The sequence below is a fragment of the Kogia breviceps genome, chromosome 10, assembly GCF_026419965.1.
Source record: "Kogia breviceps isolate mKogBre1 chromosome 10, mKogBre1 haplotype 1, whole genome shotgun sequence".
NCBI lineage: Eukaryota > Metazoa > Chordata > Mammalia > Artiodactyla > Physeteridae > Kogia > Kogia breviceps.
Genome location: NC_081319.1, coordinates 83,501,134 through 83,519,113, shown reverse-complemented (window position 1 = coordinate 83,519,113; position 17,980 = coordinate 83,501,134). Strand labels below are relative to the sequence as shown.

Sequence of the window (17,980 nt, the reverse complement as noted above, 5' to 3'; positions counted from 1 at the left end):
AGACCCAACGCAGCAAAAAAAAAAAAAAAAAAAAAAAAAAAGTCACGTTTATGGCAACACTATTTAAAATAGCGAAGACATGGTAGCAACCTAAATGTCCATCAACAGATGAATGGATAAAGAAGATGTGGTACATATACACAACAGAATATTACTCAGCCATAAAAATGAACAAGATGGGGCCATTTGTAGAGACATGGATGGACCTAGAGACTGTCATACAGAGTGAAGTAGGTCAGAAAGAGAAAAACAAATGTCATATATTAATGCATATATGTGGACTCTAGAAAAATGGTACAGATGAACCTGTTTGCAAGGCAGAAATAGACACAGATGTAGAGAACAAACTTATGGGCACCAAAGTGGGGAAAGGGAGGGTGGGATGAACTGGGAGATTGGGATTGACATATATACACTAATATGTATAAAATAGGTAACTAATGAGAACCTGCTGCAGAGCACAGGGAACTCCACTTCTCTGCACAGTAGAAACTAGCACAACATTGTAAAACGTCTATACCCCAATAAAAAAAAAATAATAAAATAAAATTTATTATGTAAAAAAAAAAAAAGAAATAATGCCATTTGCAGCAACATGGATGGACCCAGAGATTATTGTATTAAGTGAAGTAAGTCATACAGAGAAAGACAAATGTCATATGATAATATATTGCTTATATGTGGAATCTAAAAAAAAATGATACAAATGAACTTATTTACAAAACAGAAATGGACCCACAGACTTAGAAAAAAAATAAAACAACTTATGGTTACCAAAGGGGAAATGTTGGGGAGGGATAAATTAGGAGTTTGGGAGTAACATATACACACTACTATATATAAAATAGATAGCCAACAAGGATGTACTGTATAGCAAAGGGAACTCTTCTCAATATTTTGTAGTAACTTATAAGGGAAAAGAATCTGAGAAAGAATATGTATATGTAAATATGTATAACTGAATCACTTTGCTGTACACCTGAAACCAATACAACATTGTAAATTAACTTGAATTTAAAAAGAAAAAATAGTTTAAAAAAAAAAAAACCTGGGGCTTCCCTGGTGGTGCAGTGGTTGAGAATCCGCCTGCCGATGCAGGGGACACGGGTTCGTGCCCCGGTCCGGGAAGATCCCACATGCCGCAGAGCGGCTGGGCCCGTGAGCCATGGCCGCTGAGCCTGTGCGTCCGGAGCCTGTGCTCCGCAATGGGAGAGGCCACAACAGTGAGAGGCCCGCGTACCACACACAAAAAAAAAAAACTGAAGGAAAAAAAAGCCATACTTCAATACTTCACTCACTGGCAGAAAGGGTCCAATCAACCTGAAAGTTTGTATTTAATTGTTAATGCCGACCTTGAAAAGATATTAACCAGTTGTATCATGATAAGGGAATGACTCATCATTTTTCTTTTTTTAAATCTAGCATGGAACCAGTGGCCCTGAATGCTGTGGGAGGGGCTTTTCCCTAACCCGACTCTCCCTGCTTCAGAGAGGAGGAGTTCAGTCAACTGTAACAACAGCTTATAAACACATGTGGACTTCGCACTGAGGTACTGAGCCAAGTGGGAGACAGACTTTCATAAGGTACGTACTGATTTTATACATCTGTATAGTGTGCTCATAGCACAAGAAAAACTGTTTTATACTCACATTTTGCCTTCTTGCTGTGCTTAGGGGACAATTTTAGTCCATTGCTGTTGGATACATCGTTACAGAAATGTAAAAATGAAGAATTTAGAACCTAGGCATGAGAATTTAGATCTGAGAAAAATTAATGATTTGAGGAGAAAAAAGAATGATAGCATTTTAGACAATCGGAGAATATGACCAGTGTGTGAGAGAGTGTAGGTGTTTATGCTGGGGTAACTTTCTCTGTAGAAGTAGTCAGTTCACAACAAGTGCAAATTGTGATTCTGTAATACTGTATGGGCTGTGAAAAATCAAAATTAAGATTCATTAAAATGGGAATAAGTCTGAATGTCAACAGAAAATCAGAGCGGGCTGTGGCAATTCCCCTTCTCTCTCTGGGATTCATGCAACTCATGGCAAACCTCCAAAGGAAGTCTTGATGGGAAAACTAGATAATACGAGAGCAGAGAATTAGCTTTTGAAAAGTATAGAAATCCACCTGGCTAGAAGGTACAAATCATTCAAATTGGAATGTAGGCGAGAACAATGCACTGTTATAAGTATTAATATTGGGGGGGAAAAAAACAAAGGCTTTAGACAGGAGAGGTTCAGTGAGTTCCCGTGAGAGTCCTAGACCTGTCCAGGGCAGGATGAATTCACGGGAGAATTATAGTACCTGAGACTGAGAAGAGAAGATATGGATACAGCAATGAGAAGAAGCACTTTGCAAGATGCTACAGACAGCAGCATTTGGATCCCATGACACGTGGGGTAGAGTCATTAACTTGGAGGCTGAGATGCAGTGGAGCTGGGGCCACCTGGGCAGGTGGGCAGCAACCTCTGCTTTCTCAGCCTGCAGCCGTTCCCCTTGCTCTGCCCTGCTTGGCTAAGAGAATCATGGTTCTTGGGTAGAACCAATAAAGTGAAGTCACTGATGGGCCTTTTATGCGCTGTCAGTTGTCTACAAACCTGTTTTTCTGACTAGATTTAAACCCCTTTAGGGCAGCCACCACATCAGGCTCCTATCGTGTTCCCCAGCAGCCATCATTTCTTAGCACAGGAAACTGCCCAATGAGTCTTAGTTGAGGAAGTTTGAAAGAAACTTGTTAAGAGAAGGAAATACGTTTACACGTCAGCCAGAAACAAGGTGTTCAAGAAGGGTCAGTGAAACGTCTGCATTTCCAGGGAAGAAACAGGAGGTAGGAGACAAGGGATCTTTTCCATCAAGTGCTGACAGTGATACCCTGAGCTCCTGCTATAAAAAGCAGTGGGTGGAACCCACTGCCATGGCTGCAACCCATGCAAAGGGGCTGGGGGACCAGAAGATTCCGGAGTTGTCCAGATCATGGAGTGAGTGGGGCTGGGGCCAGGCCTGAGGGGAAAGGCAGGTAGGGTGCATTGTTCAGTGGCAGAACCAGGGGTTAGCTGCGGTCCTGGGGTTTCGAAAGGCTGTGTTCAGTGCTGTGCCAGGCTGCACTGAATCTTCGCCAAAAACTTTCTGCATTCCAGGTTAACTAATCAGTGAACATCACTCATCTTTCACACAAGCCAAATAAAAAGGAAGCCATTATATGACTTGGCTGAAAAAAGTCTGGATATGTATAAAATCTCATTCCTACTGGAGCTATGGGTCAAGAGGTAGGTAGGTAGATAGATAGATAGATGTAGATAGACAGACAGACAGATTCAGACAGAAGAAAGAAGACGCGTGGGCTCTCCTGTGTGCTCAGAGACTGGCCTGTCTCTCAGGAGCTGGGAGCAGGAGGGAAATTGGATTTCCTGGTCCCTATTATGAATTTTTTTATACCTTATCTAGTTTTCTTAACCATCCTCACTAATAGATATAATTAAGAGAACATTGAGGTACAGAGATAAGACAACCCCCGCCCCGGGTTTATGTACCTTATAAAGGAAAGGAGTTGGGCTTTGTCTCTAAGCCTCCCTTCTCTCTGCTAAGAAACGCTGTCCTTAGGAGCACCGCCAGAGACACAGATCCTTTAGTTCACACTGGAATTAACCCAGGATACATTCCTTTTAGGGAATATAAGCCTACTTCTTTATGAAGGTCAAATATAGTTAGACTAGTGCTTAATTTACTCACAGTAAATTTTTAGGATGTCAGAGTAAAACAAGGCACATTTTTGTCCGTTTTTCCTCATATCAAGCCCTTAAGAATCAGCTAACAAAAAGGAACTCGTGAATTTGATGTTTCCTTCTCTTCTTCCCATTTAACTGTTAGTTGGCTAACGGATTTCAAATGGGGAAAAAATTAATAAACGAGGGTCTCAGAGAGCAGCAGAGAGACCACCTAAGCATTATTTGGTTGGGCGGCAGCAGCCCGGGACCAGAAGTCAAAAGATGCCTTCAAATGACACTAATGCTCACAAAACGTGTGAGCTAGGAAAGTAGCTTTATCTCTTTGAATTTCAGTTTCCTTCTCTTGACAATAGGATATTAGAAGCTGTTTCCCGGGCTGGCCCTGAGGGTGGACACAGTTGCTAGATATTGAGTGTGAATCAGGAGCACACGTGTGTGAATCAGGAGCACACGTGTGTGACTGATGGCAAATCATCTAATCTCTCTAGTTCCTCATTTTCTGGGGACCAGGAAGTATACGCCACCTTTGCCCCAGCCTTGAACAGGCCTTTGGAAACCTCTTGTTGGAAAGGTGAAGAAAGTTGCTTACAAGGAACATACGATAAAATATTACATAAGTGAAAAATTCATTTCCTTTTGTAAGGTGATCCTCAGTCACTGGATAAGGGAGCTTAGTGTGGGGGGGACCTGTGACCTCTGGTCCACAGCAGCACACTTCACATAATTCTGCTGAATCACAGCACCTCCGTTTCCCGTGATGAGAAAGTACACAATCTCCAATTACAAGACAGATGAGTTAAGTATGTTTCCAAAGGATTATTTACTTTCTAAAGGTTAGATCATTGAGTCCTTACATTAAAAATGTGGATGTTGGGACTTCCCTGGTGGCGCAGTGGTTAAGAATCTGCCTGCCAACGCAGAGGACACGGGTTCGAGCCCTGATCCGGGAAGATCCCACATGCCGCGGAGCAGCTAAGCCCGTGAGCCACAACTGCTGAGCCCACGTGCCACAACTACTGAAGCCCGAGCAACTAGAGCCCGTGCTCCGCAACAAGAGAAGCCACCGCAATAAGAAGGCGGTGCATGCAACAAAGAGCAGCTCCCGCCCGCCGCAACTAGAGAAAGCCCGCAGGCAGCAACGAAGGCCCAACGCAGCCAAAAATGAATAAATAAAATAAATTTATTTTAAAAAATGTGGATATTGAAAACATTTTGATATCTAAAATCAAGTCATAACGTACTTTTCAGGGAGATCTTTATTGGGTAAAGAGAGGTCTATTTTCGTCCCAAACTCCACAACAACGAAATTTTGCAAGAGAATCTTAATGTTTTTCAAACGGAGCTTGAGAAACACTCCGCGGCCGTGGCAGCGGCAGTGGCTGCTCTTCTCCGGGTTTTGTCACGGTGGCCGGTGGTGCCCAGCTCTCCGGTACCCTCCCCCTTCCGGCGAGAGTGGTCGCCAGAGAGGCTCTCTCAGCCCTGCTCTGCGGGGTCCACAGGGGGGCGTGGGTGCTGGGCGGCGGCGAGCCGGTGGGCAGTAGGGCTTGTTCCCGCGGCTCCGGCGCCCGGTGCAGAACGGCGGTGGCGGTTCGGGTGAACATCCAGGCGCTGCTGGAGGCGGCCGACGGCCTGGAGCGGCGGGAGAGAGAAGCTGAGCACGGTATGCCTCCATGTTACCATACAATAACAAGGGCAGAGAAGCCTTAAAAGGGAGGAGCAAATCCAAGAAGAATAACAGCAGTAGCAGATCTGCTCACAGTGAAATGGAGAATAGACGGGCCCACCCTGGCTTGTGCCTGGAAAAGTTGAAGGGGCTGGTGCCACTTGGTCCGGAATCGAATGGACACACTACGTTGAGTTTATCAACAAAAGCCTAATTGCACATAAAGACACTTGAAGGTTGTGACAGGAGAGCCATTCACCAAACAGACCAGCTGCAGCGAGAGCAGTGACACCTGAAGAGGCAGCTGGAGAAGCTGGGCATCGAGAGGATACGGATGGACAGCACAGGCTCCACCGTCTCCTCGGAGCCTCCGACTCCGACAGGGAAGAGATCGATGTGGACGTCGAAAGCACAGACTGCCTCACGGGCGACCTGGCCTGGGGCAGCAGCCGCGTGAGGGACTCGGACGAGCAGGGAAGCATGCAGCGCCTGGGCAGTGACGAGGGCTACTCCAGCTCCAGCATCAAGAGAAGAAAGCTCCAGGACGGTCACAAGACGCATCCTGGGCTCTAGGAGAGCGTGGTCGCTTCGGCTGCCGCCCGGGTGGTCCTCCCCGTCGGTTCTGATTAGGTGGCTTTTCGGACCTGCTCACAATTCCCTCGCACGTCGGCTTCCGTGTACCACCGTCACCAAAAGCAGCTGTGGGAAAGTTGTCAAGGAAGTGCTTAGGATTGTGGGTTTCTTTTCTTTTCTTTTTTTAAAATTTAAGTCCCCATCCCCATCTTGAATGGGGTTGAGCGGGCCCCCGCACCTGCTGGCGTAGGGTAGGCACAGCTGAGCCAGTCAGTGCAGCCAGGACACCTAAGGGCATCACAGACCCGTTATTGCTCAGTCTGGGGTGGCTGAATGCCACTCGTCCCTCTAAGAAGTTGGAGGACGCAGACCAGGATTGTGGGTTTCTGATTGTATCCTCTAGCTTCTCTCTTTCTCTCCGTAGAACTTCATCTCTGAGAGACTGTACATTCCAAGCAATTAGAAGCACCCAAGAGTCCTTAGACCGAATAAGCACTTCTCACGGCTCGGCCATTTCCCCCCTCTTATTTACTGTCCCTGTGTAGTCTATCAGACCTTCCTTAAAGTTTTCTGGCTTCCTATGTGACTTGCCTAGCAGAAATGTCTGAATGTGTCTTGTGCTTAGGAAACCGAAGGAAACAAACTTTTAGAGTTGAGATCCTGATCTCAGAACTTCAAAGTAAGCTTTGAAAGTGGGATTTAAGAGCGCTGAACCATGGCCCTCACCGCCCATGAGCAGGCAGGAGTACCTCCAGAAAACACACCCTTCACACACACCCCACGCGAACGACCTCGACCCGCGTGTGGATGGGAGCAGTATTCCTCTCTCTCAGATGGACCCTTTGCGAGCACGTCTTTGGGGTAGCACAGCTGATAAAAGTTCCAACATCGTTTGTTCTCACGGACAGAACGGTACAGTCTATTTTTGTGTGCTGTCCTTGGGATCGTGCTGTGTCCTGCTCTCGCAAGATACATTTCCCCTCCAAGGGGGTTATGCTCCTGGTCTCTGGAACATTTTTTTTTCCCTACCTCAGAGGTAAATGAGATCTCCATTTCCCACTTAACACAAACTGATTATGCCTCATTTTTTGTTGTTTTTTTTTCTGAATAAGTGACATTTGGTCCAATTCTAATCTATTTTCCTATTTAACTTTCAGCAATAACTGAGCTTTGGCGCTAGCTGAGCTAGTGTGCAACATCAGTGAAAGGAAAAGTCCACATTTCTACTCTCTGTTGCAGGTGAACAGGAGGGGATGGTACAGTGTTACTAGAATTCCTCTCCTTATTGATTAGTTTTGGACAGGAGGCTTTTGGGTTAATAGTTTAAAAGGCTGATTTTTCTTTTTGGTTATGATTTCTCCCTTAAGTGGTCTCCCACTTTGTAGCATTTTTGTTTAAGCTAAAACAGAGCACATGTATATGTACATGACACATTAAATCTATAAATACTATTTATTCATTTTATATAAACTAATGTGATGGAAAATAAATTCTTATGACTGTGCTTTTCTAGATGTTCTAGAAACTTTGTACGTAGGTATCTACAGAATTGGTTCATTTCCCCTTACTATTTTTGCATTCATATTTTTGAGGTCTCGATGTTTTCAGCCTCTGGTGAATCTTTTTCATTGAATTTGAACCATTCGTAAAAACTGTGACCCTGAAACAGAGCGTGTGTCACAAAGTGATGAGAACATTCCTAAAACCACAGCCGCACCGCAACTTCAGGGCTCCCTGGCTGAACCAGTAGCGGCGGCGCCTGTGCCCCCGGCTGGCCTGTGGTCTCCCCGGCCCCAGCCTCACGTCCTCAGTGCCTCTTCCTCTCCCACGACTAAAAGTGGGTTCCAGCCCTGCCCTCTTTTTAATCCTGGGCGTGGATTTCCATGAATGTCATTTAAGCTCTGAGCGTCTGTTTCATTAATGGAAAAATGGAGATAATAACTATTTCATGAGCCTGTTGTGAGGATTAAAGACATAATGCATCCAAAGGGGTTAGTGTTGGGTCAGGACCATTAGGAGGTTTTTAATAAATACTAGTTCTCTAGTCGTTCTGGTCCCTAACCCCAGCCATGCATCCTCACCACAGACTCACCTCTTAGCCCTCCAGGACAATCAGATTTTACCCAGTGGAGACTGGACAATGGTTTGGTGCAATTTCCCATGGTTGGCTATTGGGGGAGGGAATTTGGGCCAAGGCAGACATTCCAGGGACTCTTCTGACTCTGCGACAAAGGAGGCCAGTACTTCTTCAGCATTGTTGGTGCTGTTCAGTCATGTATCATAAAGTACATTTTGCTTCTGTGGTTTTATTCTTTGTTCATTCATTTACTCATTCTTTCATTCATCCATTAAGGTTTAGAGAAACCGGGAGACTGCCATCATGGCGGGGAAACCCAAGCTTCACTACTTCAATGGACGGGGCAGAATGGAGGCCATCCGGTGGCTCCTGGCTGCAGCTGGAGTAGAGGTAGGTCCTGAGTTTGTTCATCTGAAGTTGAATCTAAATTAACTGTATCAAAGTACTTTTCTCCATAAGCTAGGGGACTTTTCTTACTAAATGACCTGTTAAGAGTTTTGTATTAAAACAAATCTGTCGGGGCTTTCCTGGTGGCGTAGTGGTTGAGGGTCCGCCTGACAATGCAGGGGACGCGGGTTCGTGCCCCGCTCCGGGAAGATCCCACATGCCGCGGAGCGGCTGGGCCCGTGAGCCATGGCCGCTGAGCCTGCGCGTCCGGAGCCTGTGCTCCGCAACGCGAGAGGCCACAACAGTGAGAGGCCCGCGTACCACCAAAAAATAAAAAATAAATAAGTAAAATAAAACCCCATAACTAGAAGAACTTCCCAGCCCCTTCGCTCCAGTGATTTCCCCCTCCCAAATCACAACCTAATGATTGACAGAGGTGGAGACGGTGTGGAGGTGAATTGAAGCTGCAAAGTAAGCAGTTACGTGCTACAACCCATGCTTTTATCTTGGTGGCTCTAATGTAAATTTCCAAATGGCCATGATCATCGTCCTCTGTGTACCCTGCCAAATTCGGAAATCTTAGCTTCTCCATAGTATGCACCAGACATTGGTCATTCAAGTTCAATAACATTATGGAATGAAATAACAAAAACTCATTGACTGTTTCTGCTTTCCAGTTTGAAGAGATATTTATAAAAACTCCAGAAGACTTGGATAAGTTAAGAAATGGTAAGCCCAAGAAACTAAATTCCTCTGATGGGAGGATCTAGTAGAAATCTCAAGTTGAGACTTCAACCGCAGCAATGCCATGTGTGTGCGTGGTGGGAGTGGGGTCAGTGGAGAGGGAGAAGCATGGTTACAGGTAAGGGGTGGGGCTCCCTGAGCAGGTGTTGCAGCTGACTCAGGACTAGGAAGGGCTGGAACTCTGAGTATTTGCTAAAGGAACCGGCCCCGGTGCCCTGTGAATGCCCTCTCTGGGCTCTCCCTGCCTTTCTGCACCGTGAGTGACTGTATCAGTTCAGGATACCACACAGCCCTCCCACCCAAGGAAAACAAATGCATTAGAAAGAAGAGGGGAGCAACAAGCCCAGCAGTTGCCTTGAATTCTTTCCTCTGACAGGTTAGACAAGGTAATATCATAGCAATATTGCAGACTCAAATAACCAGGTGGTGTTGAATTAGTTCGAAGTCCAGGTGAGCATGTGAGGAGGGAGATAAAGAGCAAGGGCCAGCAGCAGTGGAGTTGGGAAAACAGGCCTGCCCTGCACACTATCCAGTGGTGGGATTTGAAGAGCATACAAAACACTCTATGTAGGAGTCTCTCTTAGAACTGGCTTTAATGCCATGAACCCCATGAGACTTACTTTGAGAATTTCCCTTTTGACTTGGCAACTGGCTGGTGGAACTTCTCCTATATTCTTCTTAGAAATCCATGAAGACAAATCAAACACATAAAATAAAGGGACATACCATGCTCTGAATGGGAAATAAAAAGTTAACTGAAATAATAGATTGAAAAGTAAAAGGCAAATTGATAAGCAAAAGGATTACAGGAAGCTAAAAGCAAAATGGTATTTTTCCATTGAAATTTTACCAGGTAATATTTTTGTTTCCTTTTACGTCTTCAGTCATTTCAACAAAAGTGTTGATACATAAAATGTTTCAGTTTACCTTAACAGTATGATTCATCCAACATTTCCCTCTATTTCTTTTCTTCTTTCAAAAGAAGGGAGTTTGATGTTCCAGCAAGTGCCCATGGTTGAAATTGATGGGATGAAGCTGGTGCAGACCAGAGCCATTCTCAACTACATTGCCACCAAATACAACCTCTATGGGAAAGACATGAAAGAGAGAGCCCTGTACGGTATTTCTTCTGTTCTTTCATTAATGATTAATAAGAACAATCTAGGTCCTTCCCTGAGTGAGCAGGATATGCTCACAGGGATCGAGACAAGGGACAAAGTGTCTGAGTGTCTAGAAGATAAAACCTCAGAAGGTAAGTATCTAGATGAGTTGATTCTTCCGTTTCAGAAATTATAATGATAACCAGAAACCTAATTTATCAGCCTTTTATATGGACTGGCCACTTGACAAGGGTTTGCAGAGACTGAACCCACGATGCCAGGGTTATCTGGAACATTTTAATATCAGTTTGTAGCAGGCAGATTTATTCATTACAGCCATATTTGGGGGGTCTCCTCTGTGTTGTGATGGGACCACATGATTGAATCATGGAATGTGGCAGTTACTCAAAAAGTTAAACATAGCATTATCATACAACTCAGCAATCCACTACTAGGAATATACTCAAGAGAATTAAAAATACAACCACACTAAAACTTGTACACAAAAGTTCATAGCACTATTATTCATAATATTCAAAAAGTGGAAACAACAAAATGTCCATGAATGGATGAACAAAGGCAGGTACATCCATACAGTGGAATGCTCTTTGGCCATGAAAAGGACTGAAGTCCTGATCCGTGTTACAACATGGATGAACCTTGAAAACATTCTCTTACAGAAAGAAACCAGACACAAATGATGCATATGGTATGATTCCATTTGTTTGGCATGTGCAGAACATTGCTATCCATAAAACCAAAAGTAGTTTAGTGTTTGCCAGAAGCTGGAGGGAGGGAAGAATATTGAATGCCTGAAAAAACACTCAGCGTCTCTTTTGCAAGTGATGAAAATACTTTGGAATTAGAGTATGATGATGGTACAGGATTCTGTGACTTTACAAAGAAAAATCACACAATTTTACACTTGAAAAGGGTGACATTCTGGTACGTGAATTATATTTCAATAAAGCTTTTATTTTAAAAGACTATTGTAGGAAACCATGTTTGGAAGAAAAACAGCAAAATTACCTGGAATATGCACTGTAGGAATGAAATGAAGGAACGCACTATTTCAGGGGATATTTTGGGGGGAGTCTTGAGAAATGCAAACAAGGCCAGAGTTGGGCAACAATATGTGGAGAGGGTTGTGGAACCATATTCTACGGGAAATAACTGGAGGAAGTGCTGGTTGGGCATCTAAAGGGTCCTGGTAGTGTAACAGGATGGGACAGGGAGAGGGACGTGGCTAGGTCCGTGGTGCCAGGACACTATCTGGACATGACTGAGGTGGCACTAATTCATCACACTAACTGTGCACAGAACACACCACAGCAGAGATGGCAAACCGTAGGCGTGGTCTCAGTGCTTATCTGCAGTGATTCCACCCGTTTCTCTCATGCCTGTGACTCTGGACAGGTCACTGATATGCTCTGTCCCTACATTGGGTCATGTATATAACAAAAATATTAGACATATATCTTCCTCGATGGCTTGCTCTAGAATGAAATGTTAAAATTAAGAAAAATCATAACTAAACGACTGACACAGAAAAATGCACCCAATGGGGTGATTTACTCTGCCACATCTCGATGCCCCATTCTTACCCATTCTAAACTGTAAAATCTAATGCAGGAGACATTTGACAATTTGGTCATTTTTGTCTTTCAGGATTGATATGTATGCAGAGGGTGTGGTAGACCTGGGTGAAATGATCATGCATTTGCCACTGTGCCCACCTGATCAAAAAGATGCCAAGACGATCCAGATCAAAGGGAGTATAACAAACCGTTATCTTCCTGCATTTGAAAAAGTGAGTGGACTGTTCAGCATTTTTGGCACTGAGATCAAAGAACAAAGAAAAATAGTGTTTGGCATTGCAGGGGCATTGACCTTCACCTCTGTGAGCCTTTCTGAATACTAATGTAGCACCCTGACTCTAGGGCATTTTATAAAAATTGACCATGAGGAAGAATTGTACCCAAGTTTTACCCAAGTTATAATTTTTCAGCAAAATTTTGATTTACTCAGACCCGATCTGGAATTCTTATACTTAGAGCTTGGGCTATGGAAACTCTGAGAGCCACACTAGAGCCTGGAGTAGATGGATCCTGCAGAACACAGTGCAGGGGCTTTGATCCAAGAGGAGCACAATGACAGCAATGTATCAGAAAATATTCTGGTACCATGTGTAGGGGGACATGAGACCCTACCCATCAGGAGAATGTGGTACTGTTTGGGGGATGGATGAGATGTATCTAAATAGAGATGGGGGCAGAGTGGTGGAGAGGAAGAGACAGAAGAAAAGTTGTTCAGGAAAAAATAATCTACAAATTTTGGGGACATGGCTCTCAGACTTTCGAAGAAAATCATACAAAACCAAGAAAACAATGTTCCATCATAATATGTAGTATATATCTTAGTTAATGTTTCTCTCTGAAGGTAAGAGGAGAACACCTCAAGATCCAAACTACCTGAAATCATGCTAAACAAGAATCATGAACTGAAAAAAAAATGATCGTAAGAGATGCAGGCTAACATAAAAATAAAAAGCTTAACCAGCACCCTCATCTTTATAAAGTTTAAATCATTCTTTCATTTCACAAGTATTAATTCATTGCTTATGTGTCAGGTCCTAGTCAAGGAGTGAATAATAGTAATCAGAAACTACATTCTTCTGGCTTTATGGTGCTCATAGTTTCGGCACATTCACATGGTGGAAACCTCTATAGTCATTGCAGTTTAAGTACATCTGTATTTTGAAATCAAAGACCCCCATGATAACATCAATGAAAAATGTATATTACAAAATAGCATTTGATGTCTTACTATGTTCTTTAATTTTTAGCTATACTTCTATGTTCATACATAGTCTGGTAGGATATTAGCCAAATGTTATTATCTTTACTTGGTGGTGATATGTGTGTTTTTGCCTCTATGATTTTCGTATTGTTGCAATATTTTAAGTAAGCGTCATACATTTTTTTCCAATATTTTATTATGAAAAATTCAACACATAGGAAAGTTGAAAGAGATGTACAATCAACTCATACATACCCACCACCTAGAATCAAAAATTAGTATTTTGTTATGTTATTTTGTTATGTTTGCTTCATCATGTAACTCCCCATCCTTTCCTCCTCTGATCAAACATATTATCTTGGGGGGTGTTTCAAAGTAAGTTGCAAACATTAAGTGCAATCACCCCTAGACAGTTCAGCATGCAGATTATAACATATTCCACAGTGTTATTGACAGACACAGGTGGAACAGGAGTCAGAGTCAATGTTGTCAGGGAGATGGGAATTCAGGTTGACCCAGGTTTATTTCAGGTCCCAGAGGGAGAGACCAGGAAATGAGGAGAGCAGACAAGAGGAGAGAAGAAATACAGACTCTGCAATAATTTGCTTAGGGTGCTAGAAGGCTGTCATGAAGACGGAATCACTGCCCAAGGTGGGGGAGGAGAGAGAGAGAGAGATGGATAAAGGGCCGCATCGTGAAGTTCAGAGCTGCACGCTTTAGGGTGTGAGGTCAACAGAAACACGGTGCCTATGGTGGAAGCAAGTAAGGCAGCCACAGCGAGGTGGGAACAGGAAAAGAAAATGGTGGCCTGGCTTCCACTGAGGATGAGGAGGGAACAGCAGGGACCCACCTGGCCCATCTCAGGTCTACACCCGCCCAGTGAGGCGCAGAGGGGGAAGTGGGGCAGGGGAGACAGAGGAAGAGCATTGGGCCCAGCCTGCCCGGGCCTGTGTTCCTGATCTGACCCCTCCATTCGCCAGGTGTTGAAGGGCCATGGACAAGACTATCTTGTGGGCAACAAGCTGAGCAGGGCTGACATCCACCTGGTTGAACTTCTCTACTATGTGGAAGAGCTGGACCCCAGCCTTTTGGCCAACTTCCCTCTGCTGAAGGTGAGCTCTCTCACAGCCTTTGGGGGCCGCCCACATCTCCCACCTCGGCATCTGCTCTCTGGACCCGGGACTGTGATGCTAGGGTCCCCGACACTGTCCAGGCCTCCCTGCCCCCAGGTCTCCACAGTTTATTCCAAGGCCTTGGTCAGTCTGGGGCATGGAAAGAATCTGGTCACGCCAAAGCCATTGGAGATGGTCGCTGCCCCAAGGAGAATGACTTGCCTTTTTCCAGGAGAGAGACCCAGGACTTAGCGCCTCTCTCTGTCCCTGTTCCATTTCAGTCTCTTTCCTCATTTCCTCTTTGCTTCCCTCTCTCCCAGGTGTGTCCTCCTCTTTCTTTACATGAGTCTGTCTGCGCAGGTCTGCCACCATCTCATTTCTTCCCCTCAGCTCCTGTTCCTTCTCTTACCAGTTCAGTTATCTCTCCCCATCTCTCCCTCTCTCTGAGGGCAGATTGGTTCTGACTGACCTCTACGTTTCATGTTTTCTGTCTTCAGTTCCAGCCCAATTCCCCTATACCTTCCTGTCTTGATACCTTGGAGCCTTTATCTGTGTTGTCGTGTGAGACACATTACTCTTCCTCGTATTGCACGACAGGGTGAATCTGCAGAATTGACGTGTAGGAAGAATATGAGGAAGACTTGAGCTGAGTGAAGTCTTAAACTAAGACATCTCTGGGGTAAACGTTATTATGCTCTTATCTTCCTGCCTCACTAGGTGTCTGTGTCCAGCCTCATCCTGGTGCTGATGGAGGGGCCTCAGCTGGCCCTTTTCTGGGAGGGTTTCAGAGTCCCTGGTTTGTGCTCATGATGGGGCTGGTCTTTGGCTGCACTCTGAGCTGTGCTCTTGTGCATTGCAGGCCCTGAAAACCAGAGTCAGCAATCTCCCTGCCGTGAAGAAGTTTTTGCAGCCTGGCAGCCAGAGGAAGCCTCCCATGGATGAGAAAAATTTGGAAGAAGCAAAGAAGATTTTCAGGATGTAATAATGCAGGCATGGCTGCCCAGAACACAGGGAAAACTTCAGGAGATTGAAGTTTTCCAACAGTGAAGTGCTTTACCTATATGTAGATCCTGGCTACTGTGAAGCTAATAAATTTTCCAAAGTATAAGGGCTAATTTAATTAGAATACAGATTTAGTTGCAGAACAATCCATTTTGTTTTGATCACATATGAAATCACGATCTCCTCCTAGAATGTGCCTGGGACTTAAACATAAATAAAGGGAGAGAAAGTGTCATGGACTCTGATCTGTTCAAAAAACTGTGTCATATACCAACTATCATAGTCAAAAAGAGTTAAGTAGAAATTGTCATCTTATATTCTTGGTGGTGCAAAGATAGTCTTTTTTTGCATTTTGCTGCCTTTCTGACCCACAACCTAAAAACTTTTCTTCTCTTTTTTTTTTTCAGAGGACCTTTTTCCTTCAGGTAATCAAACTTTTTTCCTATTCAGTTATGGAACTAATATTTATGTTACATCTGATATGGAACATTCTGTGTTCCAGGAGCTCAGTAACTAAGGATAAACAAGCCAGATATAGTCCCTGTCCTCAAGGAGGTTCCACTAGTGAGAAAAACAACAAAATGGGTAGTTCTAATCCAGAATCATGCTGGCCTTGTGTGTCATGCTCCTACAGATGCTGTAACAAATGACAACAAGTATAGTGGTTAACATAATGGAAATGTATTCCCTCACAGTTCTGTAGGCTCTTCGTGTGAATCAAGGTGTGACAGGGTCATACTCTCTCTGAAGGCTTTAGAGACGATCCTTCCTTGCCTCTTCCTAGCTTCTTTTTTAAAAATTTATTTATTTATTCATTTATTTAATTTTTGGCTGCACTGGGTCTTTGCTGCTGCACATGGACCTCCTCTAGTTGCTGAGAGCGGGGGCCACTCCTTGTTGCGGTCCACAGGCCTCTCATTGTGGTGGCTTCTCCTGCTGCAGAGCACGGGCTCCAGGCGCACAGGCTTCAGTAGTTGTGGCTCGCGGGCTCAGTAGTTGTGGCTCGCGGGCTCCAGAGCGCAGGTCTAGTTATTGTGGCGCACGGGTTTAGTTGCTCCGCGGCATGTGGGATCTTCCTGGACCAGGGCTCGAACCTGTGTTCCCTGCATCGGCAGGCAGATTCTTAACCACTGCGCCACTAGGGAAGCCCTCTCCCTTTTTCTTAGTTTCGTGATTCACACGCCTTTCTTGCCAACATGCTGTCACACTAATCCCATCCAATCCTGCTTCATTTCAAAAGGTCAGAATTTTCATGAAATAAATAATGTATTATCAGTGACAGCCCTCCCTGCTCTGGAGCTCAAGCTTGTGAAGAAGGCTCTGAAAAGGCTCCAGAGTCTGACGTTGGGCAGAAATGCAGCATGTGGCAGGGGGACCTGGATGAGTCCCAAGTGCGGCATGGTAGGGATATGAAGAAAATTAAAGAGGGTCTGTAACAGAGACTGACTGTGGGGGGAGGCGAGGGGAGAACTCTGCTCTATTTTTTCCTGCTTTAATGCAGTATAACTGACAAATAGAATTGTACAATATTTAAAGTGTATCATGCGCTGTTTGATATACACCATGAAAGGATTGCCCCCATCGAATTAATTAACACATCCATCATCGCCTTACATATTTACTTTTTTAAAATACAATATAGTGTTATCAACTAGAGTCACCATGTTATACATTAGATCCTCAGACCTTATTTATCCTATAACTGAAAGTTTGTACCCTTTTCCCAATGAGAGCTGTACTTTATTTTTTTAAATTTTATTAGAGTATAATTGCTTTACAATGTTTTGTTAGTTTCTGCTGTACAGCAAAGTGATTCAGCTATACATATATATATATCCCCTGAGAGATCTACTTTAGATGGATGGTACGGGAAGGTCACTCTGGGGAGGTGACATATAGGGTGAGACACAAAAATGATAAAGAACCAGACATACAAGAAGATGGGCAAGAGGGCTCCAGACGGAGGAACCAGAATTTTCAAAGCTTTGGCATGGAAAGCAGTGTCGTTGGTACACCAAGCCAAAGGAGACATTGCTGGAGAATGGGTGTGCCATGTGGCATGAGAAGGGGTAGCAGATAGCAGATGACACACTCCTTCGGTCCTGTCAAGGAATATGGATTTTATTCTAGGTGAAATGGGAATCCAATGTCTGGTTTTCTTCCATAAGATTTTGCCCAGATGATACAGTATTTGGGGAGGTATAGTTTCACACAATAGCTATTTGAAACCATAGCTTGAACTAAAGAAGTAAAATTCATCTGCTTCTGCACCAAAAAAGGGTGGAGAGAAAACTGAAAACCAGACACAGAGTGTGGATTTGCCAAACTAAATTAGCTTTCTGGAGTTTCATGGATAAGTATGCTGGTATAATTTGTAAAACTTGTAAAATAAATGAATTGTAAATGACATTAAAAGGACAGGAGTCGGGCTTCCCTGGTGGCGCAGTGGTTGAGAGTCCACCTGCCGATGCAGGGGGACACGGGTTCGTGCCCTGGTCCTGGAGGATCCCACATGCCGCGGAGCGGCTGGGCCCGTGAGCCATGGCTGCTGAGCCTGCGCGTCCGGAGCCTGTGCTCCGCAACGGGAGAGGCCACAACAGTGAGAGGCCCGCATACCGCAAAAAAAAAAAAAAAGGCAGGGGTCGAGAATTCCCTGGCGGTCCAGTGGTTAGGACTCTACACTTTCACTGCCGAGGGCCTGGGTTCAGTCCCTGGTCAGGAAACTAAGATCCCACAAGCCATGCAGCCAAAACATAAAATAAAATTCTTAAAAAAAAAAAAAAAGAACAGGGACCAAC

General features: G+C 44.4%; 1 protein-coding gene and 1 pseudogene across 1 annotated transcript; both read left to right on the top strand.

Annotated features, from left to right (window-relative positions):
- The first annotated feature begins 1,501 nt into the window (after positions 1-1,501).
- Positions 1,502-17,605, top strand: LOC131763289 (glutathione S-transferase A2). Its single transcript, XM_067006384.1, has 7 exons — positions 1,502-1,583; positions 8,315-8,428; positions 9,103-9,154; positions 10,152-10,284; positions 11,938-12,079; positions 14,049-14,180; positions 15,040-17,605. Exons 2-7 carry the CDS (start codon positions 8,342-8,344, stop codon positions 15,160-15,162), a joined length of 669 nt encoding a protein of 222 aa, XP_066862485.1. The 5' UTR covers positions 1,502-1,583; positions 8,315-8,341; the 3' UTR covers positions 15,163-17,605.
- LOC131764201 (max dimerization protein 1 pseudogene) lies at positions 3,255-5,961 on the top strand (annotated as a pseudogene).
- Positions 17,606-17,980: the final 375 nt, after the last annotated feature.